Source organism: Macrobrachium nipponense, chromosome 44 (genome assembly GCF_015104395.2).
Source record: "Macrobrachium nipponense isolate FS-2020 chromosome 44, ASM1510439v2, whole genome shotgun sequence".
In the NCBI taxonomy this organism is placed as follows: domain Eukaryota; kingdom Metazoa; phylum Arthropoda; class Malacostraca; order Decapoda; family Palaemonidae; genus Macrobrachium; species Macrobrachium nipponense.
In genome coordinates, this window is record NC_087221.1 from 48,193,837 (window position 1) to 48,221,336 (window position 27,500).

A 27,500-nucleotide genomic window follows, 5' to 3' on the forward strand; every position below is an offset into this window, starting at 1 on the left:
ATCTTAAAGACAGATATCTGCACCTCCGAAAACCGAGCACGAGAGTTAATGCAAATGCGCGTGACGTCACGAGGTGCCACATGTTTCGGCGAGCGAGCCAAGTATATACTATCTTTTGCAAGCGACAAGTGTTTTGACGAGCGCTGCTGGTTCCAGGGTTCTTTACGTGACTGTCATGGTGATTTGCGGTGAAAAGCCCGCCTTCTTCTGACACATTCCCAGGGCTTCCGAAATTTGTAGGGAGCGAGAATGTGTACCTCAGTAACTGAAGAGTATGAATCAAATATCGTTAACTTTTTTTCATACTGCAAGGAAGACAGGACGTAGGCCTACATGTTCTTTAACTCGAGAGTATGAGTCAAATATCGTTAAATTTTCATATTGCAAGAAAGATAGGACGTAAGCCTACTTGTTCTTTAACTCGAAATGACTCGAGAATATGAGTCAAATATAGTTAACTCTTTTCATACTGCAAGAAAGATAGGACGTAGACCTATATGTTCTTTAACTCGAAATATGTAGGGTGTTAGAGTATAAACTTCAATAACTCAAAAGTATGAGTCAAATATCGTTAACTTTTTCATACTTCAAAGAGAGATAAGACGAAGGCCTACATGTTCTTTGGCTCGAAATATGTAGGGAGTGAGAATGTGTACCTCAATAACTCAAGAGTATGAATCAAATATCGTCAACTCTTTTCATACTGCAAGAAAAATAGGACGTAGGCCTACATGTTCTCAAACTCGAAATGACTCGAGAGTATGAATCAAATATCGTTAACATTTTTCATACTGCATGAAAGAGAGGACGTAGGCCTACATGTTTCTTAATTCGAAATATGTAAGGAGTGAGCATGTAAACCTCAATAACTCAAGAGTATGACTCAGATATCATTAACTTTTTTCATACGGCAAAGCAAGATAGGACGTAGGCTTACATGTTCCTAACTCGAAATATGTAGGGATGTGAGGATTTAAACCCCAGCAACGCAAGCATATGTAGAAAATGTCGTTATTTTTTTTCCTTATGGACGTAAACCAGGTGCGACTGGATAAGATTCGATGTAGGCCTATATGTTATTGAAGAGGAATTGTAAAGGGGCAAATGCTAGTCAACACATTTGAGAGAGAGAGAGAGAGAGAGAGAGAGAGAGAGAGAGAGAGAGAGAGAGAGAGAGACCCAATGATTATATATAATTGCCTTCATGTGTATGAATTAGGCCTATTATTTGTGGGTAGGGATTAAGGAAGGGGATGATGAAATTCAGCCTATGAGAGAGAGAGAGAGAGAGAGAGAGAGAGAGAGAGAGAGAGAGAGAGAGAGAGAATCAAATGTTTCAAGCCATATAGATAAGGCATCTATTTCCTAAATGACTATACTTTTGGCGTCCGTTTCCAGTACTGTATTTGTAGCTATTTCACGGATAAATTTATGAGTTATAATGACTCGCAATCACTTCACTGAAATGGCTGTTGTCTCTGAAACCAGTGCGGTAATCACTGAAGCCTCTTTCACGTGAGTCCTGCATTGTATTGTTACCCCCCATGTATAATGCCTTGGAATATGTAGAGTTGTTTCATTTATAGTAATAATTAATGCATTATACTGGTATAGTCTTAATGGCAGGAATAAGTATACCTTTGAGCGTCGTCATTGCAGAAGTGTTCTAACCTATCTGGACCGTGGTACTAACAAAAGTAAATACGCCTATGGACGTTCAACCTCGTCGTGCATAGCTGTTGTTCGTTATGTTTATCTATTATATCCATTTTGCATCCCAAATGAATGCAAGGTCACGTTTAAACGTTTTGGCATTCTTACAAAACATGCCTAGTACCGTGTTCCATGCCTATAGTACCAACGCCTGGTACTGTAGACTTCAGGTCAGTCTTTTAAGTTTTTTAAGACCATATTATCATACCGTATACATAACAGATTTGGTCGTTATTTCATTTACACCACGACGGAGAAAGGTCGGGAAATGCTTGCCCCCCTCATCATTTACGCATGCTGTGTATAATGCAAGTGTTGAATTAGGCTGATGGCCGTACAACAGACCACGTGTGCTTGGTGTGATTTCTAATCAGATTGACTTCGAATGCAAATAAATTTGAATATTATTATTTTCAGGCCACGACAGGTGACCTTGGGAAAATATAATGGGTTATTTTCCTTCTCAACCCTTGTTTATCAGCTTCCGATGAATGGTACACTTTTACTGTAACATTGGCTATCAAGCCACTAGAACAACCAGCCATAAGAAGTGAATACTCAAAATCAGTTTTTGCTTTCATATAGTGTGTGTTTTATTGTGACTGATAAAGCAACATTACGCTAGGTTGAAAGAAGATTGTCTCTTTAACCTAAACAGGGGATAGATCAGATTATAGTCATAGGCTGAAAATATTAAAATAATGTGATAGGTAATTGCAAAAAAAGATATATATTTCATTTGCATAGAACACCACAGTACATGTCGCATGTAAATGTGGAATGAAAACGAGAGGACGGTTCTAGGTCTAGATTAAGCTGGCATTATCCTGTGCACCTCGTAAATATGGACAAAGGTCATTAACAAGCTTGTCTGGTGTGGCCAGTAGGTTCCAGTTTGCTTGTAACCCGTGACGTGACAAAAAATGTATTACGTTTCACTGAACTACCCATCATGATTCCTGATCACTGGGTCTTGTCAGGTCAGGCCGCCAGTGTTTAGAGACAAGTTAGGTCAGGTCACCAATGTTCAAAGAGGTTAGGTCAGGTCACCAATGTCCAAAGAGGTTAGGTCAGCTAACCCACTTTCAGAGATGGGTTTAGTCAGGTCACCCATATCCGCAGGCAGGTTAAGCCTAGTAACCTTGGCCAGAGGTTAGGTCAGATCCGCTATGCCCAGAGATAGGTTAGGTTTGGTCAGACGCACCTAGAGACAGGTCAGATCAAATCACCCACGTCTAGAAACGGGTTAGGTCAACACCTCGAGCATTAGGCTTATTTTATTGAGCGAGAAAAGACAACTCCCAACTGCAGGACGTCTTTAGCTGAAAGAACAAAGACGGAGGCTATATACTCCAGTCAAAGGATAAATTAAGACAGACCTATTGTATAATCTGGGGATTTTGACAACCAGTTTGATGAGAAAAGGAAGAACACCGAAGTCTGGTCACCTCTGATTAGAAAAGGAACACCTAATCTGAGAGGCAGGAACAGTAACATAACGCAATTCCTTCACTCCCTTAGCATAATCGGTCTCGGCTAACGTATTAGCGATCAAGTAGGCCAGCTGAATCCAGTTATCATTTGCAGTCACGAGGCAGCTGTGGGAAACAAGAAAACGTATCGGGCAAACTTTCATTTGAAAGGCGTCTGGTTTACGCTGAAAGAACTGCATATGTATAAGCTTCATTTCGTGGTAGTTCATAGTACTAGTAGTTACCAGTACTATGCGCCGATAGGTATAGTTATATATGAGCAGTAATCCAGTCCTCCTAACCTTCAAATCAGTTGAAGTTTCTTACTTAAAAATTGGTGTAACAGCAACTTTTCAGCCCTGTAGGGAGGTAATATCAAGAGGTGTACTGTAGGCGTTAGTTACGGTTCTTTGCAGTGTCCCTACGGCATCGAGCTGCAACCTCTTTCATTCATTTTGCTATACCTCTATTCATATTCTCTTTCTTCCATCTTATTTTCAACTGTCTCGTCACAACTGTTTCGTAGTGCAACTGCGAGGTTTTCCTTTTGGGTATTAAACCCGGCATGTATCGACATTAATTAAAGTCCACGTTAGACTCATGTTATGACAGGAAGGGTGTAAGCAGTTTCATAACTCCGCACAACAAAAAAATACTGGCGAACTTTAAAAACTAAGAACAAGTCATTTGGGTCTTAAGAATGGACGCATGATGGCTTTGCAAGACCCGAATATTATCGAATTTTCTGCTTTAATTTCGACGGACCAGACTGACTAATTTGCACGCTAAAATGGTTTTGACATAGGTGGATACATATACCTGGTTTAATCGTACCATCAGCCAGCTGGTTGATGCTTGCGTGAATTGAACATATCCATTACTTTTATGTATCATGATACAAAAAGCTATTAGATACGAGGTATTCGTGATAAAGGAGCAGAGAGAGAGAATCCCGTAGTAGTCTAATATTGTAGGAAATGGAAGAATTTGAGCTATGTATTTTCACACCAACGACACACTTTATGCAAATATTATATAAAATGACGTTCAATTAAGTTATATCTTTTAAATTGTCATGAGCATAACGCTGAATATCATTATTCTAATGTGTTATACCATATATCGTAGTTAGGTGTTGTGTCGTAATTTTAGCTTGCCTAACGTTCAACCAAGGTTTTCTCAATCTACTATTTTCATAGAAAACGAAAAACTTCGAAGGGTAACCACAGAGAGTAACACCTGGAAAGGCATTTTATAGACGTAGAGCATTATATTCACGATTTCTGTTTAAAAACTTGACAGTTTCATGTATAGTAATGTTTATGTGTTCAAAGAATTTGGTAGCACTAGTTTTACGTGAGTAAAACTTAACACTATTACCGCAGCCGGGTACCCGCCAGTCTGCTGTGTTTCACGTTCATGTCTTTAGTATATGTGCATGATATTGACCGTCTTTTGTTCAGGTTTATGATATTATCTGTCTTTTGTGGAATTTTATGATATTGGCAGTCTTTTTTTGTCTTTTGTTTCGTGTTCATCCGCCGGGTGCTGGTACAAGAAGCGGCCGCCACGTAGTTATCGCGGACCGCGGCAGTAGTTTGGAGTTTTACCTGTACATACCTACTTACATGTGTATATATATATATATAATATATATATATATATCCATATATATAACTGCCATTCTGCCAATCACTAAAGACGGTTTATGTATTCCTCCGCCGAGATGGACTAGTACCAGTTCAGTTAGACTGTAGTTATCTATGGTGGTGGTTGTACATGTGTTTGTTCCTTTGTTTTCTATGTGTTTCGAATAAAATTAAGTGAATACGGACTTCCACAAGAGCCTTATTCTTCTCTCTGATAGTCAGCAGCGGCGTTTTACTGATATATGTGGTGAGTTTACATTTGAATGGAATTATTTCCAGCATTTAGGCCTAGGTCACGTCATGATCTTTAGGTTGGCTTCGGCACACGGCGCCATGTGACAGGTCCCGTGTTAATTTTTGTTTTTATTTTACTTTAAAAAGCAGTTTTTAAAATTATTATTTACCTTTAAACTATTTTTTAGTATAAACTATTTTTTTAGTACTGGACTTTTTCAGCAGCAACGTTGTTCTACTGAAATATGTGATCCTGAATTTACAAATGTTGATTTATAGGCCTAGGTCATATCACGATCTAGGTTGGCTACGGGTGAGTTAGAGTGTTTTTTTATTTTATTTAATTTATTTTAATAGCTATTTGATACTGGAGTTTTTATTCTGCGATCTCAAGTCTCCATGTCATGATTAGAACGAAACTCACGTCTAAATTTACGGGGGTTGGTATTAGGCCTATATAGAAACTTTGTAGCGAAAGAAACGAACATCACCAACGGTTAAAGCACACATAAGCCGTTGGCAAATGATATTTTCAAGTCTAAAATGTAATAATGGTTTAAGGTAACTAATTTTTATTCGGGAATGTAGGCCGACGTGCATTGGCTTAGGCTTCAATCACGCTAAACAGGATATTAACTTTAACGGTCAGGAAAAATACTAACCAAATCTTCCCCATAACTTAATGTGTCGTGTCTTAAACTGGCCCGGGTGGGGGAATGGGAAAACAACTCCCCATATACTGAAACCAGGCCCCCCCCCTCCCTCTTATATGACATTGTGGGTACAGGCTACATCAAAGCAGAATATGTAATTATACCGGTCAGACATAACAAAAAACAACTAATTTTCAAAGGCCACACTATATATTGATATTTCACTTTCAGGTGCTGGCTGGATGTATGAACACCCAGTTGCTAAAAATCGGTTTCCTTGCGTTGTCTGTGAGATGGACATCTTCATAATGTTTAAATCACTTACATTCTTACGTAGTTTACTTTTATTTGTAGCGATAGCTTCTCGAGTCCTTTCTTCATAATATCTAGTCCTAGGATGAACGTTTTGTTATTTTTCCCAAATTTATGCCTTGTATATGACTCGGAATACCCCAAATGAATATAAACATGCTTATAGTAGCTTCTAGGGAGGGAGGAGTTTATGACGCTACTTCCTCCCCCCTCTTCACAGGGTTGTGGAGGGGGGAAGACATTTTGTCTTAGCCTAGACTTAGTCAGGGATATTTCTTTGTTGTTTGCTGCCTGAACTCAACGATATGCATCACTGATTATTTATACAGAAAAATACATGGCCTATGTGACATATATGACTAATATAGATGGTATTTTAGACTTGTTGTCTTCGTCAGTCTCTTTGAGGAAGTGGAAAGGATTTACCTGAGCCTAGACTTAGTCAGCCACGTTTTTCTTTTTGCAGTATAGACGCAACGATAGTCATCATAGATATCATTCATGATGAAAGAATACGTTGCCTATGTTACGTGTATAGCAGATATGAATGATAGTTGAGAATTAATTATTTCTTTAGTTTCTCTGCTACTTTTATCATTATTATTATGTTTCAGGTGAGTGGTTCCTAGTTCCGAGTATATGCCAAACCCGACTGCCTCTTACCACAGCTTACGGGAAAAGTGAGTAGACAAATTAGTTGATAGTTATTTATTAGTTTACTTCGTACTGCGTGAGAAGACAGTAGATATGAGTAGTTAACTTTGCGGTTAGGGTGTCAGGGAATCATCGCATAAAAAAATCAAATATTCAAAGCAGATTAGCATCAAAATGTATCATTATTAAACATGCTATACCTCTCACACCTCGACGCACTCGTAAGGGGATTTCTCTTCGCCACCTCATTAAGGACTTGAACGCTCTACGTCGTAATTCTGAGGATTTGACATTGAACTTGTAGTACTACTTGGTAATTCCAGCTGTTATCTTCGAAGGTTCTCCGTATGAGGATAGTAGTACCATCAGTGCGCCTACATGGTGCTCTGCAGGCTTTACTTACGGTTTTTCTGCAACGTCCCTTCGGCCCTAGCTCCAACCCCTTCTATTCATTTTACTCTACCTACTTTCATTTATACATGAAGCATTTGGGATACCAACTTGTGTAAGCCGTGATGTCACATTTCAGATAGCCTATACATGTGCCGTTTTACGTCATGTTGTTTAGAATCGTGTTCATTGACTTAATACGTATAACTGTTCATACCAGCACGAGTATTAACTGCACAGTTTTGCATGTGCAAGGACTTACCATAACGTATCCAGAAGTTTCTTTCAATTTTTTTTAAACAGTCTTACTTTCGTTGTGTGTGTGTGTTCTTCCGAGTCTAGAAACGAATTATTTTCCATCATGAAGTTATCAGCGTCATGCTTTTCAGTTGAAATATATTGTTTTTCTGACGTTTTAATGTAAATTTCCCACGGCATTGTGGTCAGGTTAGACTGGAGACGTAAAGTAAGACCTTGCTTGATTGAGTCCTAGGTTAGGTTAGGTTTGGAAAGTTAAGACTTACTGTAAAATTCCTGTGTATCGTGCAATAGGAAACCCTCTACTGAAGTTAAAGCGAAGATGTAGTGCTATGTTTTTCTTTTCTTATAATTGATTCTTCTGTCCGTAGTATTTTATGTTATCTTTTGTTACTGCTTTCAAATGTTATAATTTAACTTATATTTTTATCAATTGATTTATTCATATAATTTATTTTTCAAATGAACTCCACTATTGTTTGGAAGTTTGAATTTCAAATAAATGGCTGTTGTGGGCTTGTTCCATATGAGTAGGGTCATCTTCTGATGAATAATAATATATCATGATAAGAGTGCCTAATATTTTAGGGAAAAAATGTTGGAAATTACAATAATGAAGTAAATTTATTCAGTGACATCGTAAGTCATGTTAGTCTATAAGTAGTCAGGTTGAAATAAGTACTACAGGTTTTATTCTTGGCACCTTGGGCACTTTTATTTTTATAAGTAAATATACATATCTTTTACTTTGGCGACCCCAAAAATAGACCACCAAAGTTTGCACACAAAAAATTATATAAAATATTCTTGGACGTTTTTTTTTTTTCATTATTCCAGTGAGCATGATAATAAACAGACTATACATCTTGAAGGCCAGCGTTCCATTATACACTATACTACACATCTACTGAACCAGTTTCACACTTTAGGACCAGCCCCCCACCCCCCACCCCTCCCTCCCATCCCATCCCATCCCATCCCCCCCCTTTCCCTTTGCTACAACGAAAAGGTTTTATTATTTTTTACACTTCTGAATATATAGTGTTTTGTTTACACTATACAGGACGTAGTGTTTAGCACACTACTAAAAGGAGAGATTGTACCTACTCCTTAAGTCAAAAAAAAAGGGGAAAAAAATAAGCTTAGTATTTCGGTGATTGACTGACAGAGAAGTATAGGAATCTTCCGTTCAACTCTTTAGACGTGAAAAGAAAAGCTCCCTTGATTACTGTTTTTTTCGCTACAAAGAAGCAGGAATAACTTATACAGTCGTAACAGTTTAATATCTATGCTGTACATTTTTTTTTTGCCTTAATCGAGAAGAAGAAGAAGAAACTCGACTTAAATTATATCCGTAACTATTTCTTCAAGAAATCAAGACATTTGTGAGATTAGCCACACCACTTACTATACTCAGACATCAGTTCACTCTTGTAAGTATGGAAGTTTGTCTCATTCGTCTGAAATGAATTAGATTTGCGCTTCGAAACACTTTTTGATAGAGGAATAGAGGAACGGATTTGGAAATTCGAATCCAGAAGTCAATAGTGTCAAAAATTGAGAATAATTTTCAGTTGCAACAGTTGTAAAATGAGGACAACTTTCAGTTACCTAAGCTGCATCAGTTGCAGAAGGAGAGCAAATTTCAGTTACTCAAGTTGCAACAGTTGCAAAATGAGAGCAACTTTCAGTTACTCAAGTTGCAACAGTTGCAAAATGAGAGCAACATTCAGTTAAGTTGCAAAATGAGCAATTTTCAGATACTGAAATTGAAACGGTTATAAAATGAGAGCAACTTTCAGTTACATAAAACTTGCAAAAGTTGCAAAATGAGAGACTTAAAACTTGCAAAAGCTGCAAAATGAGAGTGACTCATTTACAGAAGTTGCAAAATGGCGAGCTTACAAGAGGCACAGATAAAGGATAGAGCGACAGCGGTCTTCTTTTTCTTCTTCTTCTTCGACTGCATCGAATTCAATTCCATCAACTACAAGAAAAAGTAGAAAAAAAAAATACTAGAAATATTGACAGCCCCTTTCTAGAGAAGCAGAGGAAGTACAGTATGCACTCTGCGTGATATGTCATCATCATCATCCTCATCATAAGTCATACAAATCAACAGACCCAAAATTGGGATATATATTCGGATGGTCTGGCTTTCATAAAACTACAGACCCAAACTGGGAGGACACTTGGACCGTCGGGCTTTCATAAAACTGCAGACCCAAATGGGATATATTCGGATCGTCGGGCTTTCATAAAACTACAGACCCAAGTCGGGACACTTGGATCGTCGGCCTTAAAACTCTACTAAGACTATAACTCTTACTATACATTAGTTTCAGGTCACAGAATCTGCAAAAAGCATCAAAAAATGATGTTTGGTTAAACTAAGACTAGTAACATTCGAAGGGGGAAAAGTATTAAGCGAAACGAAGAAGAAAAAGAAGAAGAAGAAGATGAGAAACATATGGAAGCTGGAGGAGTCGGCTGTGAAACTTGACCGATTCATTTAGAAACACAAACGAATAATTGCGACAATGATCACTGCTGGGCTGGGAAGTGCACACGAAGGATCATGAACAAAACAAAAAAAGATCAGAAAGACTGGAACTCTTCATTACCACGGACTCAGTCATCACTCGTCATCATTTCCTTATTTTGAGCTTTTACGCCTGAATATGAAGTGGTGCTGCCAATGAGAGAGAGAGAGAGAGAGAATTAAGAGCAGACCTTTTCGTAAATTTTCCCCTTTTTCTGAACCTGTATAGGACGAGACAGAGATAGAGACTTAGCATAGACTCACTTGGGACTTTTTCGCAAATTTTATCCATTTTCTAAACCTGTTTAGGACGAGACACAGAGACAGGAGAGACTTTGGACAGACTTTTCCGAAAATTTACCTCATTTTCTAAACCTGTTTAGGACGAGGCACAAAGACAGGAGAGACTTAGGACAGACTTTTTCGAATATTTACCACATTTTCTAAACCTTACCCGAATTTCTAAACCTGTTTAGGACGAGACACAGAGACAGGAGAGACTTAGGACAGACTTTTTCCCCAAATTTTTCCCATTTTCTAAACCTGTTTAGAATGAGACACACGAGGAGGAAAAGCGTAACGGTTTGTTTGTTGTTATTTTCATTCGTGCACTCGGACTAACATGAGAAGAATAGTATACAAAGAAGACAGCACACCACCACATCCACTTGAGTACACAAGAACAGTTATTATAACGCCCAGGGGCGTCTGGGCAAGCTGAATGACAAATGTGATTCACGATAAGTAATGACACCTGAGTATTACTGAGGAATCAGAAGTTAAAAAAAAAAATAGTACGAGAGAGACGTAGTAGCACTATCACTAAGCTTTCTAAGCAAAAATAAAAAAAAACCACTAGCTATAGACTCTCTAAGCTGTCTAAAGCAAAAACCACTAGCTAGCTAGACTCATACGGAACACTAAAAGATATATTTGAAAAAAAAAAGAGAAAGTTCATTGTGAACAACGTTTTGAAAGCCTTATACAGTATATAAGAATCCTGAGTAAGATGGTGGATAACAAAATAAAAAAAAAATTGAATAAAAATAAAAATTCTTGAAAAAAATTATACATGCTGATCTGGGCCTGCATGGATGTTGATCACTGAACTGAATTAAGTCCATTTATTTCCTATTAGGAAAGTACACTGACATATGAACATTAACCCAAGACTTACAGAAAAACGGATGAGCTCATTTTGTCTGACACTAACGTAAAAACTCCTTATTAATCACATCACATTTCCTGGCGTCACTTAAATTTTTTTCAACTTAAAATGTTTTTTTTTTATCACTTCTCACTTTCTTCCCATTTTCATTGTCCTCCACTTCGAGATTATGAATATGATTTATTGTTTAACCTAAAAACAAAAGTGAGAGACCAAAACACCATCTCTACAAACTTTTAGTACATCAAAAAATTTTCCAAATTTTTTGTAAACACCTAAAAGCAATTTCCTAGGCTCACCTTCACCTGTCTGTAAGCGACATTACATATATTATATATATATATATAAAACCACATTAAATGCAGTAGTAGTAGTAGTTACCTTTGCATAGGCATACGTGTGACCCTTTGAATTATTACAAAGTAGAAAACGACATATTTAAACCTCGTCACACTTTTGTAAGGAATCCTAGAATGACAAGTGTTCGAGGAGCTTAAGTTTCTATACAGTTTTACAAGAAGCTTTGTAAGAGTTGACAACTTCCTTGTAAATATTTTCGTTAACAAATGTGATTTACGTTTTCCCAACAGAGCACTGTAGCTCACCAGTAAGAAACTCATTCACGTCAGAAATGTTACTACTGTTTGTGTGTCATTTGGCACTTTTTTTTTTATTTATTTATTTACGTCATCAAAAGTGGAACATGCAAAAATTAACCAGTCTGCAAATACCTTTTCGCTTTTGGAACGGTTATTATACTTCTCACAGAACCTTTTTATTAAAAAGTGAAAAAGGCTCTTTACTATACAAATGTGTCACTTGACGCCTCACGTTTCACTGAAATTGGGGAAAGGACACTTTTTTTTTGTTTTTGTTTTTTGCGTGACAGTACCAAATCCTATGTGTAAACGAGTTTTCCCCCCTCCCCAATAATGCCGTCCATTTATATTAAACTGGATGAGATTAGCAATACCAAGGTCTAAAGGCAAAGAGTCTGTTATATAAAAGTCTTAAAACTGTTGGTCTGTTATAATAGTCTTAAAACTGTTGGTCTGTTATAATAGTCTTAAAACTGTTGGTCTGTTATAAAAGTCTAGCACTGTTAGTCTGTATAAGTCTTAAAACTGTTATTGGTCTGTTATAAAAGTCCAGCACTGTTAATCTGCATGAAAGTCTTAAACTGTTGGTCAGCAATAAAAATCTAGCACTGCTGGTCTGTTATAAAAGTCTAGAACTGTTGGTCTATTATAAAAGTCTAAAACTGTTGGTCTGTTATAAAAGTCTAGCACTGTTAGTCTGTTATAAAAGTCTAAAACTGTCGGTCTTGTCAAAAGTCTAAAACTGTTGGTCAGATCACAGCGACACGGTATGCTTGACAAGCAGAGGCTTCCAGACTGGACAAATGAAATTTTTACTGTCTCTCAGAGTGGGACAGGGCACAGATACTGTGCATTGATCCCACTTGCCCTCTACATCAGAAAATAAAAATAAAAAAAAACACAAGGAAGACGTAAAGCTACAGTACTCGTGTACAGGGAACTGTGTAGTAAATTTCGCACGATAAGGCACGCTCAGTGCTGGCAAGTAGGACACCTGAAATTGGTAATATAATATCTTAAGTGGTAAATGATCGGATGACTTTCCTTTCTCTCTCTTGAGCAGCTCACGAAAGTTTAAATAAAAAAATACTAAAAGCATAAATTAATGTCTCACTGCCTCAGCTTCTTAAAGCTAAGATTCTTAGTTCCTTTAAAGCTGAAGGCTACTTAACGATAATTTTAAATTCACCTTGTGGGAATATCTTTTTACAAGACACTCGGTACAAGTGAGGAAATTAATGTGGATCATGAAGCAAAATGAATGACATGACGAAGTACAATGTATGCATCTTTTATGTTAAATGAGAAACATGACTAAAAGTATTATTGTGAGAATGAAAGACTTATCAAAATTATTAGACCATAACTGACACAGTTATGATCTGTGAGAACAAAATGCAATTGATTACTATACACGCTGTTTTCACGGTTTTGCCTTGACGAAATTGACAGAAATATATGATATATATATATTTTTTTACGCACGAACTCCAAAGTATATATAAAAAAGAAAAATATACAGGCAAGCATGACTCCCAAAGGGAGCTTCCACAGCCACAAGCCTTTGTATCATCATAGACTTTCTGCAAATCATCAGCAAATCAGAATAGTAACAATCACCATATGTTTCGTTTCACTGAACTGAAGAGGCCATAAGCAGTTCCCCTGCAGTACTCCTCATACACTGGGAGAAGCCACGAAAGTTAGGAGAGGTAACTTTTCGGAGGCAATGTCCGTCCCTTTTAATTGTAACACTTTCACCACTTTCCACCGTCAATTTTTTTAGTATAAAAAAACCCATCACGTGACTAACGATACTCGTGGCTAGGAGTGACCATATCCTGGTTCCTCTAGAAGGATGAAGGCTTCCAGTAGAGGCGGAAGACCGAGCAGGTGAGTGCTGGAGTGTATCTTCTTTGGTGTGAGTGAGTTGCGGACGCTGCGCCAGCAGAGACTGGATAGGCTCGGAGGCTGAGTCCAGTGGGGCATCATAAGGGTTTTAGTTCCAGGAAGACTGGGCCTAAAACCTGGAAGAAGTGAAATAAAGTCAGTTATTTGTATTATTCTTGCAAAACTGGGCCTACAGCTGCCAAAGAAAAACAAATTCATAAAATTTTTTAGTATTATTCTAGGAATACTGGTCCTAAAACCTGAATGAAAGAAAGAACATCAGCTTCTTATATTCCAGGAGAACTGGAATATCCTTTCCTTTTGTCATTTCACAGAATAATAATGGAAAAGCCACAGAATACGTGCTAGATGAACCAATATCATTATTACCAGAGGGTCAACGATCAATATTTACAAGAAATTACAAAAGGTGTGCTAAAGTTCGATTCGTAAACTGAAGTTGAGTCATTTCAAAATCACAATGAAACAAACAAAGGGAGAATAATAGTATCACTTTCATAAAACAAAAGATCAGTTGCTCTGTACAAACCTTATAACATCTAGAATGTCTAAACATCGTCCTAAGAACATGTTGGTGCATTCTCCTTGGGTTCTCTGCCATCACCATGGACAGAATTGAAATTGTATCGGAACAATTCTCCAGTTTGCGACGAGAAATCACAGCCTGTGGATATTTGAATGACCTTGAGTAAACATTCATACCACAAGAAATAGAATAATAAAAAGCAAGATTTTCATTTTCAAGTGTTTGGTAACAGTTTCATACTAGATGGTACAGACTTTAGTAAACAGCAATTCATAAAATTAACATAAAGCTGTGGCAGATGAAAGCATTTTGCATACATATTTTTTTTTTCAGAATACTTATTTCCACTTAAGAGTCGAAAAGCGTTTTCCATATTTTGGCATTTGAAGCTGAAAGAACTACATGTTGTTTTGTCAGAGGACTTAATTTCCAACGTTAATGGGAAACACTCACCTTAAGAAACCAGGTAAACACACTTTGATCCTTATCACAACTATCCGGAGCTCCCCAAACAGATGCCCCATTATTTAAAAGCGTTCTAGTGAGCATGAGAGAATCGTCTAGATGTTCTATGCTGTATGTAAGCAAGGTCCGACCCTGGAAAGCAATGAGATAACATTAGTAATGTAGTTAGTTTTTAGTTATGGAATGGGCAGTAAAATTGCACAAGTAATGTATATATTTTGCAATTATGGAATGGGCAATACAATTGCATTAGCAATGTGAGTATTTTTCAGGTATGAAATGGGCTAAAAAGCAGTACTTTTAATCAATTCTGTACCTGTATTTCGGAATTATCATTGAGGTGCTTACAGCCTCTGTTTTTATCAATAAACACTGCCCAGTACAGAGCCCAAGATGATAATCACAAAACACAATGTAACTCATACATTTTCAAGACTTTTACTAGCTAACACCATTGTCAAAGGAAATATTGCAAGTATAACCTCATCAACAAGAACTTCAGATACATACTTCGTTGTTGACAGCATCGACTTGAGCCCCTGCTTGTAGAAGAACCTGGGCAACCTCTGCTGCTTTACTGAAGAGTCCCTGTTTCAAGAGATTCCTGACGGAGAGAAGCGGAGTGTCACCTGAGAGGTCCTTGGCACTGACGTCACCCCCGTGGCTCAGTAGGATTTGGAGGGCGTCTGTCATGCTGCCACTTCGGATATCTCCTGAAGGAGGAGTGAAGGAAAGGGTGGGTTAGGAGTCGTCACCAACTTCTCAGTAATGTATCAACACCATTAGAGAGATATTTGCAAATTTTACTTAGATACCCCGTATGGGGTTCGTGCCAGAAGTGCACCTCCCGCGGTGTAATGAAGGCATTACCTAAGGTTCTTTGCGGCATCCCTTCGCTCCCTAGCTGCGACCACTCTCGTTCCTTTTAGTGTACCTCCGTTCATATTCTTTCTTCCGTCTCATTTTCCACCCACTTTTAGCAACTGTTACATAGCGCAACTGCGAGGTTTTTCCTCCTGTTACAACTCCAAAATGGTTTTGCTCTCAATTTACCTTTCAGCACTAAATGACCTCATAGGTCCCAGCGCTTGGCCTTTGGCGTAAATTTCATATTCGATTTCATTCCACGCTAGAATCCTAAAGGTTTTTTGCAACGATATTTTTTGTTCAAGTGAGAAGTAGGCACTATTTACCCTCTGCTCACAAATGCCATAGTCCCGACTCAGTGTCAGTAACCTAAATGTTGTGATGCCAGTTTTGGCCACCACCAATCAATCAATCAGCCATTCTGTTGATTGATTGGAATATAGAATTTAGGCCAGTGGCCAAGCGCAGGGACCTATGAGGTCATTCAGCGCTGGAACGGAAATTGACAGTAAAAGGTTTGAAAGGTGTAGCAGGAAGAAAACCTCAAAGCGGTTCCACTATGAATCAACTGTTAGAAGCAAAAGGAACGAAATGGGTCGCAGCTATTGGCTGGAGGCACGCACTGCACAGAGAACCTTGAGTGATGCCTACAGTGCATCGCATCAACCATTTTCTGCAACTCACCCATCAGCAGAGCGTGTAGCGGCGTCTGTCCTAGAAGGTTGGCCTCGTTGACAGGCGCTCCTGAAGCCACCAGCTTACCTACCAAGGGAGCCGGTTGCGGAGATAGGCAGGCTATGTGCAGCGCCGTGGGCGTGAATTTCTGGAAATCGAGAGGAAACGATTACTAAGTTGCCACCGACTCGATAAACATGAAATGGAAGACGATTCTTTTGAAACACATAATTTGGTCTTGTTGTCACTTCTGAATTCTAACTTACCTCTATGTCTATTGGATTCTCCTGTTCTTCGTAGCCAAACAGTAGATTGCATATTGTAAAGCTGCCTCTACAGTTTGCTAAGCTATTGACTTTGGTATCTGGAAGAGAAAGACGTCTTCTTATAAAATGGATACTTTATATTTTATGGAAATTAGAAAAAAACATTTCTAAAAGATGTGCATTGGACTGATGGTGTTAGTCAGAGAAGCAGTCGGATTTTCAAGTGAGTAAATGTGTTAAATTATTGTGAAAATAATTATGCTCTGACATCATCTTTTGGGTACATGTCACGTCATTCTCCATAATCGTAATACCCCCGTAAAGGGGGAGAGTGACGTTGCCAAGCAGTGCACTGTAAGGATGACTTTAAGGTTCTTTGCAGCATCCCTTAGGTCCCTACTGCAGCCCCCTCCATTCCTTTCATTGCACCTCCTTCCAGATTCCCTTTCTTCCACCTTATTTTCTACCTCCTCCTAACAATTGATTCATAGCGCAACACCTTTCAAACCTTTCTACTCTCAATTCCCTTTCAGCGCTGAATGACCTCATATGTACAAGTGTTTGGCCTATGGCCTGAATTCTCTATTCCATTCCATGATTATTTACAAATTGAAAACTCAGCTTATTGACCTGATACTCTTCATTCACAAAACTGACCCGTTTTTATGAGCTATGGATTCATCAAGTATGATTTTCATTCAAGTAACTGTGTCAACGTTACAACTGATGCCAGCCCATGTCCAAGCCAGTGTGGTGGTATAAAGGGTCACAGAGAGACTCAGGGCCTGGCGTGGACCTCTGAACTCGGTCGACCCATCGAGTCGGTGCACGTTTAATTTAAAGATAGAAAACAGCAGTCGCTGAAACCAGCATATTTAAATAATCCCAAGTGGCAGTAACTCGGTTAAGCCTTACTAGAAATTATTTCATGCAGTTAACCAGTTAATAAACTTACACCGGAATTATTTTCCCCAGGTAACTAATAATTACTAATACTGAAATTATTTGCCCCAGTTAGCTAATTACTAAACTTTTATAGATATTATTTCTGCAGTAAACTAATTACTAAAATACTGGAATTAGTTCTCCCCAGTTAACTAATGCCTACCCCGCTGTTATTAATGACTGACTACTTTCCGCGGTCAACTGACCATCAACTGATGAACTGAACTGACCTTGATAAGCGAAAGGGTCGACCTTGGGGCAGCCGTCGAGCAGGTCAGCCAGGGTCATCAGCTCTTTGTGGTGGGGGGAGGAGGAGGTGGTGTGGTTGTTGTGGCAGTGGCTGGGGGCCAGCCGGGATAGAAAGGGCAACGTCGTGCGGGCGCAGCCTCCGCCCTCACGCCCCCCGGGGCACGCCCCCACCGCAATGGGCGCCATGATGGGGTGGGGGAGTGAGGGGTCGTTATCCGACGGAAGAACGCCCTTCAGCTGCTGGAGGGCGCGGCACGACGCCGGACCATCTCTGACGAAGGAGGAGGAGGAGGAGGAGGAATAGTTAGTGAATAAAATCATAAAATAAAGATGATGATATTTGCTTCCAAAAACAATAGTCACTACTAATAACATTACTAAAATAATACCTACATCAATGGTAACTAATATTGCTACTTCTATGTTACTAATAATTCCTACATCTTCAGTCACTGACATTACTAATAGTAATATTACTGATAATGCCTATAGATAGATCACAGTGGAAAATGAAAAGGGGTGTTTAATCCCCGTAGACTTTTTGACCTACTCTAATCGACCATGCATACAGTTAACATTCTAAAAACAGACGTTTTAATCCCGTAGACTTTTTCACCTGCTCATCTAAAATGGTGAACATTCTTTAAAAAAAATAACCACGTACTACATCATAACGACTCAAATATACCGTTATTTCCATCACCAATCCCTTCACAAACTCCTAGATTCCTAATAAACACACGCGTGACTCGGCCACGATTAAGATGCTTTCACGGCTCACAGTGCATCCTAGTAGCCAGTAATCCTAGAGACCCGTTGTCATGGCAACATCTCGCGGACAGCCCAGTTGGTATCCTTGCAACGCTGATGACTAATCAGCAGAGGGGGTGGGGGGGGGGGGAGGAGGGCGGGTGCAAGGTCTTAGCTGCATTTGATATGCCGAGGCTATGTTTAACATGTCTGTATTTCTTAAGCGGGGTATTGGCTTTGGTTATTATTATTATTATAATTATTACTGCAGGTGTAACTGTGTGACCCAGAATGATTGTAATTTATAAACATTTGAACATATTTTCAAAATATGTATCTTGCATTACGGTCTCTCTAGAAAAGTATATTCCAAAAATCCTCGAAAAGTATATTCCAAAAATCCTCGTAAGATGATAGCTGTAATTAATTTTTTTTTTTCATTTATAAAATTCATCTGTAGATTTTTTTTTTGTCTTAAGAACACCAAATTTATTATGGCACATCTACGTATCCACGTCAATCAAATCTTTGTTAATTGATTACTGCAGTATGTATGTACATACGTATGTATTTGCATATTTATATATGTATTTACATATGACGGTCAGAAACCATCAGGAAGAGTCAGTGTTATTTAATGAATGATAAGGTCTGCGTAAAATATCTAGGTTTTCACTTTTAAATGACTAAATTTTGTGTTCCGTTTTTATTAAAGTTTCGAAAGGAGTTATTGACGTAACAGTTCAGTCCTGTCGTCAGTGTTTCAGTATCGTTGCGTGTCCTACTAAGCTAGTAGATATCGATACTAAATATATAATGTAACTAAAATATTGATACTGCATTATGATATGTAATTTAAATAAACCCTTTCAAATTATCTTCGCTCACAAATTGCTAAAAGTAACTTTATTACTAAGAATGTACTATACTTGTTTACAAACCCTCTCCTACTGAAAACGCGCCGTTGACAGATGCAAGACACATGAACTGGTAGATTCGTTGAATTTTTTTTTTTTTATCGTAGTAGAGTATTTTTTTTAAGGTCGTGGTTTAATTTGGTCGTAGAGTCGTTATTTTATGTAGTCCTAGTGTCGTTGCTTTATCAACTGTTACATGAAAACTTGATATAGAAGCGAAAATTGATATACTCTACGTCATAAGAACATAAACAAGAATTCGCGAGCTATATACGACAAATAAACGAATAAAGTGAAAGAATACTTCAAGATACATCGCATGCTCGCTTCTCTGGCAAAGAGACGATGTGCAGCTAAAGGCTTTTGTAGTTTGTTAACCTTTTTTTTTTCTTGAACCTCGTTGCGACGCCTAAGGGCAGCCGTTTGAATTCCTCGGGATAACTTGACGCATATAGATGCCTGCTTAGTTTGTTTTAACTGCCATACTTTCTTGCATAAGTACATAGTAACAGAGGTGTGTGTGTGTGTGTGTACCTGAGGATAGTGTTTACGTACGGTGCATGTGTGTGCCAGTGTTGTTTGTGTAATTGTTTATTTGTTTGTGTGTATGAGAGAGAGAGGGGATAGAGGAATGTGTGTGTGTGTGTGTGTGTGTACCTGAGGATAGTGTTTACGTACGATGCATGTGTGTGCCAGTGTTGTTTGTGTGTCTTGAGAGAGAGAGCGTTTGTTATCTGTGTAAGCGCGCGCGCGCGTGTGTGTGTGAGAGAGAGAGAGAGAGAGAGAGAGAGAGAGAGAGAGAATGAAAACTGCCCCTGGACATAGTGGCACTATGACGTCACGCCCCCAGCAAGTGCCAACGCATTCTTCTTATGTAAGATCATGTCGCAGGGTCATTGAGAACAGCCATAAATCTCCTGAAGGGGGTTGGGGTGGGGGGGTGGTGGTTTTTTATAACCCGGTTCATTAAACCACTGATACGACCGGACAATAACCGGATGCTGCATTTGCAATTCTGATAATCTCCTCTTCTGCTCCTTTCATCTCTTTGTATTGTTGTATTTTATTCCGTTTATTCAGTGTTCCTAATTACTAGATGTCTTGTGTGTTTTGAATGATATAATATATATGTATATATATATATATATATGTATATATATATATATATATATATATATATATATATAGAGAGAGAGAGAGAGAGAGAGAGAGAGAGAGAGAGAGAGAAGTTGTTTTTTCTTCTATGTTAAGTATTCATGTAACAGTTGATAAAAACAGCGACTTTACGACGAGATAATACAACGACTCTGAAACTCTACTACGACCAGACGAAACAACGACTCTGCTGCAACCAGATAAAACGACGACTCGGCTACGATCAGACAAAGCTGCGACTCTAAAACTGTATTACGACCAGACGAAACAACGACTCTAAAACTTTAGTACGACCCAAGAAAAACGACTCTACAACGACCAGAACAAGCAAACGACAACTCTAGTTGACCTCCTTGTCTCCCGGGTGAGAGAGAGAGAGAGAGAGAGAGAGAGAGAGAGAGAGAGAGAGAGAGAGACTTCTCTCGCCTCCTCTCTCTGGAGGCCATTCATGCTTTCCTGATTGTATTCTAAACAACTCCTCCTGTGAGAGGTTGCCTACTCAAGTATGTCTCAAGCCCAGATTTGTTGATTTATGGCTATTAGAACTGGCGTCACAGCAAGCTCCCATTAAAAAAAAAATTAATATAAGAAGTTTTAAGGCTTTATTGAAAAGAAGAAAAATTAAAAAAAAAATTAATATAAGAAGTTTTAAGGCTTTATTGAAAGATTTTTTTTAAATTGAAAGGTGGAATAAGCCCAGATCTTTTTAAAATAAAGGAAGGTCCCAAAGCCCAGTCAAAAAAAGAAAAAAAAAAAAATAAAAATAATAGGTCATAAGCCTAGATAAAAAAAAAAAATAATAGGTCTCAAGCCTAGATAAAAAAAATAAAAAAAGCAGGCCTCAAAACCCCGATTGAGAAAAAAATTTTAAATAAAGAGAGGTCCCAAGCCCAGATTGAAAAATAATTGACAATAGAGGGAGGTCCCAAGGCCAGATTGGAAAAAACAATAAAGAAAATGGTCCCAAGCTCAAATAAAAAAAAATGGAAAAAAAAGCCATGTCCTAAGCCCAGATTGGAAATTTAAAAAAGGAGGCAGATCCCAAGCCCAGATTTAAAAAAAAAAAAAAAGGCAAAGCTTAGGTTAAAATACTTAAAAAAAAAAAAAAAAAAATACAAAAAGGGAGGTCCAAGGCCAGATTGAAATAAGATTAAAATAAGGAGGTTCCAAGCCCGGTTTGAAAAAAAAAATAATAATAATACTGAAAAGAAGGAGACTTTAGCGTGAGGTTCATGGCCCTCCATTGTCCTGTTGCTGTGTAAGTGTGATTGAAATTGAGAATAAGCTCATTATGGGCAATTTTCAGCTAATTTTACCCAACTCGATATTTTTCCTATTATGTTTTGTCATAAAAATGTTATTTTTTGCTGTGGCGTTGAACTTTCCATGAAGTTACGGCGATATTTTTGATATAAATTGTTTTATGCTTTTATTTATATAGTATCACGAAACCTCAATATCTTTTCTATTATGTAACATCAAAGCAATATTATTTATTTATTTATTTTAATAATATTGCAATAGGTCTTATCGTGGTGTTGAACCAGGCATGACGTTACGGCGATATTTTTATTTGATATGAATTAATGTTTTATGTATTTCTTATATATTATCACGAAACCTCCGTATTTATCGTATTATGTTCTATCAAAGAAGTATTATTATTATTATTATTATTTTTGTGTCTATCACAGTCCTCCAATTCGACTGGGTGGTATTTATAGTGTGGGGTTCCGGGTTGCATCCTGCCTCCTTAGGAGTCCATCACTTTTCTTACTATGTGTGCCGTTTCTAGGATCACACTCTTCTGCATGAGTCCTGGAGCTACTTCAGCCTCTAGTTTTTCTAGATTCCTTTTCAGGGATCTTGGGATCGTGCCTAGTGCTCCTATGATTATGGGTACGATTTCCACTGGCATATCCCATATCCTTCTTATTTCTATTTTCAGATCTTGATACTTATCCATTTTTTCCCTTTCTTTCTCTTCAAATCTGGTGTCCCATGGTATTGCGACATCAATGAGTGATATTTTCTTCTTGACTTTGTCAATCAACGTCACGTCTGGTCTATTTGCACGTATCACCCTATCCGTTCTGATACCATAGTCCAAGAGGATCTTTGCCTGAACGTTTCTATCACTCCTTCAGGTTATTATTATTATTATTATTATTATTATTATTATTATTATTATTATTATTATTATTTGCACTAGGTCTAATCGTGGCATTGAAGCTACTATGAAATTACGGTAGTACTTAGATTTAATGAAAAAACTTTTATTTTATGCATTTCTTTCGTGTCGGGTGTCATGAAAACCTGAATAACTATATACGCGTAGGATAGCTTTTTGCACCTCTGTTGCTAATTTTTCCAGTTTAACAATGACAGTTTTGATATTAATAATAATTATAATATCAATACGACACCGCCTGCAACGGCAGCTAAAATAATAGAAAAATTATTACAAAACCTGATTACAAAACCTTCACCTTTCACCTAGCCTGCGTTCATTAATTTTTCGATTTCGGAAATAAAAAAAATATGACAAAATTCATCTGTACATTGTAACCTTTTTTCATGTTGACAGCGAACTCCTCATCGGGTCACATTTTTATTATCACTTATTATTTTCTTGGAAAAAAAATTCATCAAGCAGAGGTTTCAAATTACGACGCGAAATATTTCAATTTCATTAGAAAGTATGTATGTATGTATGTGTATATATATACATATATATATATACATATATATATATATATATATATATATATTAAATATATATATGTATATATATCTTGAATGAAGGGTTTGTGAAATATAGATGAATGAAGACTTGACATGATGACGGAAGGAAAACCCGTTTATTGGGAAAAATGTATATTGTGAAAAATATTTATTGGGAAAATGTTTATTGTGAAAATTTTTTATCTTGGAAAATGTTCATCGGGAAAAATGTTTATTTATTTAGAAAAATGTTTATCGAGAAAAATGTTTATTGGGAAAATGTTTATCGGGAAAAATGTTTATCGGGAAAATGTTTATCGGGAAAAATGTTTATTGTGAAAAATGTTTATTGGGAAGTATATTTTTAAATTTTATAAGTGCTAGAATGTTTTAGAAAATAAAAATATGAATGAGAACTTAACGAAAATGTCACCTGGAAAACTTTGCTTACTGTCATCAATTTAACCGTGTATCAATGTTGATGCTCTCCTTGTCTACATAAATCACTTGAATCTTAGTATAATGTTTCAATAATATTTCGTACATTATTTCTCTGCATGTAAGGAGCGCTTTGTACTGTCGCATTTTGATAATGGTTCCGTTGTCACAAGAATAAACCGATCTTCAAGGACGCTTTCATTCATTTTCTCCGTTCAATGATCCAAGGAATATTCAGCACAAGGACTTCCCCGTCAGTGTACCTCACGCGGTGCACTGTAGGCATTACTCAAGGTTCCTTGCGGCGTCCCTTCGGCCCCTAGCTGCAACCCCTCTAATTCCTTTTTCTGTATCTCCTTCCATATTCTCTTTCTTCCATCTTATTTTCTATCGTCTCCTAACAGTTTCACTTTCCCTTTCAGCGCTGAATGACCTCATAGGTCCCAGCGTTTGGCCTTTGGCCTAAATTCTATATATTCTGCTCTGTTCTCTTATGCATGGCAAGCCGCCCCCTCCCTTATGCATTTGTGAAGATCTGGAGAGAAGCATACAACAAAAATAAATAAATAAATTGAAGAATTTGCCTAAAACTATATCAGGTTACCCAGAACTGTGTCAAGTACGTAAACGGATGCATAAATAAAGTAATGATGCACACAGATAAATAAATGAATAAATAAATTAACAAATAAATAAACAGAGAGAGAAGAGGAGAGGAGGGGGAGAAGAAAAAAGAGAGAGAGAGTAGAGATAGAGAGAGAGAGAGAGAGAGAGAGAGAGAGAGAGACCGTAGGATACTAAGGTCCTTTGTGAGTCCGCCATCAAGCTCACTTAAGCCATGAACTCCTCTCATGGCAGCAGGCCGGCCGCGCGGCGCCCTTCTCATGTTTTGGGCCGCAGCAGTCAGTTGTTTGCGTCTCAGGATTATGCAGTAATTATCTTGGACGTTCACGCCATGTCGGCGTAATAATATGGGTAATGCAGTCTTATTATTTTTTTATACACATGATTTAATGGTATGGTTCTGATAAAAGATACTTATTATAATAATACGTGGGTTTTCGGGTTTGTAGTTGTAATGGTCTTTTCAGATATGTCTGCTATTATTATTATTATTATTATTATTATTATTATTATTATTATTATTATTATATTATTCAGAAGATAAAGCCTATTGATACATATCCTGTTTTGATCTCTGTGGATAAGAAGCGAACGTCAGTCCTAGCTATTTCGTAAATGACGCAAAAAAGTAGAACCGAAATATCGCATATTAAAACGCACTAAAAAAAAAGTAGTATAAAAAAACCATGAAAGTAATAAAATTAATCGCCGGCGCTGAAACGCTACTATACCCAGTTCATGAAAATTATGACTGAATTAATATAGTCATCTTCGCCAGGAAAACTGACGCCATAAAAAAATAACTTCCGCCATAAAGGCTCATGAAAGACGTGAGGTTTATTACCGTCTAACAACTCTCGAGAAAGGTTTATTATTTATTTTTTTACAAGTAAGTAGCCCCCAGGTTATTAAATTTCTAGTTTGTGAAAAATGTTATTATTAGACATTGAGTTTTTAACCTTCAGTTATTTCACTACTGACATTCAGTTCCTCGGCGCGTTTCAGCCTTTAAGGATTATGTAGCGGCGAAGTCCATTGAATTCAGCCAAACTTTCTCTATGCTAAAGGTGCCATTGACCTTAGTCACTGCGACGCCATTTTCCTGAAGGGCGTTCAGTATGATGTTAAAACGCTGTATACTACAGGACTGTTACTTGCCTTGCGATAGTTACAGGATTGTTACTTGGGTGCGTCACACGACTGTTACAGGAATGCTACTTGTGACTGTTACAGGACTGTTACTTTGAGTCTGTCAGACGACTGTTACAAGAATGTTACTTGTGGCTGTTACTTGTGATTGTTTCTTGCGAGTGACACAAGACTGTTACTTGAGACTGTCACACGACTGTTACAGGAATGTTAGTTGTGACTGTTACAGGACTGTTACTTGTGACTGTTACTTGAGTCTGTCATACGACTGTTACAGGAATGTTACTTGTGACTGTTACATGGTTGTTACTTGAGACTGTCATAGGAATGTTACTTGTGAATGTTACAGGACTGTTACTTGTAACGGTCACAGGGCTGTCACACGACTGTTACAGGACCGTTACTTGAGACTGTCAAACGACTGATGCAGGACTGTTACTTGCGAGTGCCACAAGACTGTTACTTGAGACTGTCACACGATTGTTACAGGAATGTTAGTTGTGACTGTTACTTGAGTCTGTCATACGACTGTTACAGGAATGTTACTTGAGACTGTCATAGGAATGTTACTTATGAGTGTTACAGGACTGTTACTTGTAACGGTTACAAGACTGTCACACGACTGTTACAGGATTGTTACTTGTGACTGTTACATGGTTGTTACTTGAGACTGTCATAGGAATGTTACTTGTGAGTGTTACAGGATTGTTACTTGCGACTGTCACAGGACTGCAACTTGCGATATTTAGGCCAGAGTAAGCTCCTATTTTAGTTTCATTTATGCTAAATAGAATTGGTAATGGTCTCTCATCATACATCCTGGAGAGAGAGAAGAGAGCGGAAGAGAGAGCGAGGAGAGAGGAGAAGAGAGAGATAGAGAGAGGAATGAGCGAGAGGGAAGAGAGGAGAGAGAGAGAGAGAGAGAGAGAGAGAGAGAGAGAGATTTGTACTTTGCTGAGACAAGAAGTAAATGATAACATTACTATCGATGCAGATAACTCAAAAAAAAAAAAAAAAAAAGTTTCAACAAGGCATGATCCGACTTCCAGCTTACTCGGGGCGCGTGCTAAAATCTACGGCCAAATGGAGCGGTGTTTCACCAACGAAGATTAAAATAAATACGCTCTATTTTATTGGAAAGTAATCACTATTTACTTTTTTACAATTTCACTCTGATAAACACATCACAAATATCCTGCCCTCAAATTCCTGTATTTTTAACCCAACTCGAAACACCTTTTTCAAACCTTTTTTTTTTTTTTCAGGCTCTTCCATAGACCTTTCCTACCCCCACAGCAACTACAACAACAATAAAGTAGTTTGCAGGCTTACTCCCCGAGTAAGAATATGTGATTATTTGACACTGCCAAAAAAAGAGAAATGAATATTAGACACTGCCTAAAAAATGAATATTTGACACTGCCAAAATAAGAGAAATGAATATTTGACACTGCCAAAAAAAAAATTAATATTTGACACTGCCTAAAAAGAGAGAAATGAATATTTGACACTGCCAAAAAAATGAATATTTGACACTTCCAAAAAAAGAGAAATGAATATTTGACACAGCCAAAAAAAAGAGAAATTAATATTTGACACTGCCAAAAAATAAATATTTGACACTGCCAAAAAAAAGAAGAGAGAAATGAATATTTGACACTGCCAAAAAAAATGAATATTTGACGCTGCCAAAAAATAAAAAATAAAAAAAGAGAGAGAGAGAGACGATGTGTTTCGAATTCCATCGTTCGACGGCGCTCAAAGGTTCAATCCAATTCAAACATCCGCCGACACTCGGTAGTCATTACTTTCCCAGTGTCGGCTGCCTTTGTGTTTTGAATGCATACTTTTGTCATGTAGTCTTTTTTCTCTCTTATTCTTTTTTCGCATTTATGACTGCGTTTACTCACGGTCCTCCTCGTCTTTCTTTATTCGTTATTCTCTGTCATCCTTTTGCTATTTGGGGCGAGAAGGAAAACTGACAAAAATATTCGACTTCATCAATCTTTGCCGCAGACCAAAATTTTCTATCATTTCCGAAGCCAATGACTTAATAATTGATGATTATAATCTGCGTTGTGTTTGTCGTAAAGATATGATGATAATTAAACTTATTTATTTTTTTGTCAATGGAATAATTGTTAGGTATTGTAAAAGATAAAGGGGAAGGACTCTTCGCATAAATGAAGTTAATA

General features: G+C 37.7%; 1 protein-coding gene and 2 long non-coding RNA genes across 5 annotated transcripts in view; 1 reads left to right on the forward strand and 2 right to left on the reverse strand.

Annotated features, from left to right (window-relative positions):
- Nucleotides 1–4,943: 4,943 nt before the first annotated feature.
- The window catches only part of LOC135204320 (uncharacterized), a 313,217-nt gene continuing 290,660 nt past the window's right edge, over nucleotides 4,944–27,500 (forward strand). For 2 of the 3 annotated variants that reach the window (XR_010312176.1, XR_010312174.1), the window contains exon 1: nucleotides 4,944–5,081. This is a non-coding gene — a long non-coding RNA (uncharacterized LOC135204320). Of the gene's footprint in view, nucleotides 5,082–6,647; nucleotides 6,714–27,500 lie in introns of those variants that run through there. The other variant, XR_010312175.1, reaches the window with a different exon arrangement.
- LOC135204319 (uncharacterized) lies at nucleotides 9,340–13,463 on the reverse strand. Its single transcript, XR_010312173.1, has 2 exons — nucleotides 12,119–13,463; nucleotides 9,340–12,061 (listed from the first exon to the last, which is right to left on the reverse strand). It is a non-coding gene; the product is annotated as an uncharacterized LOC135204319 (long non-coding RNA).
- LOC135204317 (serine/threonine-protein phosphatase 6 regulatory ankyrin repeat subunit A-like) overlaps nucleotides 13,484–27,500 on the reverse strand; it is an 18,670-nt gene continuing 4,653 nt past the window's right edge. The window contains exons 2-8 of the mRNA XM_064234499.1: nucleotides 17,530–17,819; nucleotides 16,355–16,452; nucleotides 16,098–16,236; nucleotides 15,057–15,259; nucleotides 14,535–14,678; nucleotides 14,085–14,219; nucleotides 13,484–13,671 (exon numbers count right to left, since the gene is read on the reverse strand). Of these exons, the coding sequence (XP_064090569.1) occupies nucleotides 13,633–13,671; nucleotides 14,085–14,219; nucleotides 14,535–14,678; nucleotides 15,057–15,259; nucleotides 16,098–16,236; nucleotides 16,355–16,452; nucleotides 17,530–17,819 (1,048 nt within the window). The 3' untranslated portion in view covers nucleotides 13,484–13,632. The remainder of the gene's footprint in view (nucleotides 13,672–14,084; nucleotides 14,220–14,534; nucleotides 14,679–15,056; nucleotides 15,260–16,097; nucleotides 16,237–16,354; nucleotides 16,453–17,529; nucleotides 17,820–27,500) is intronic.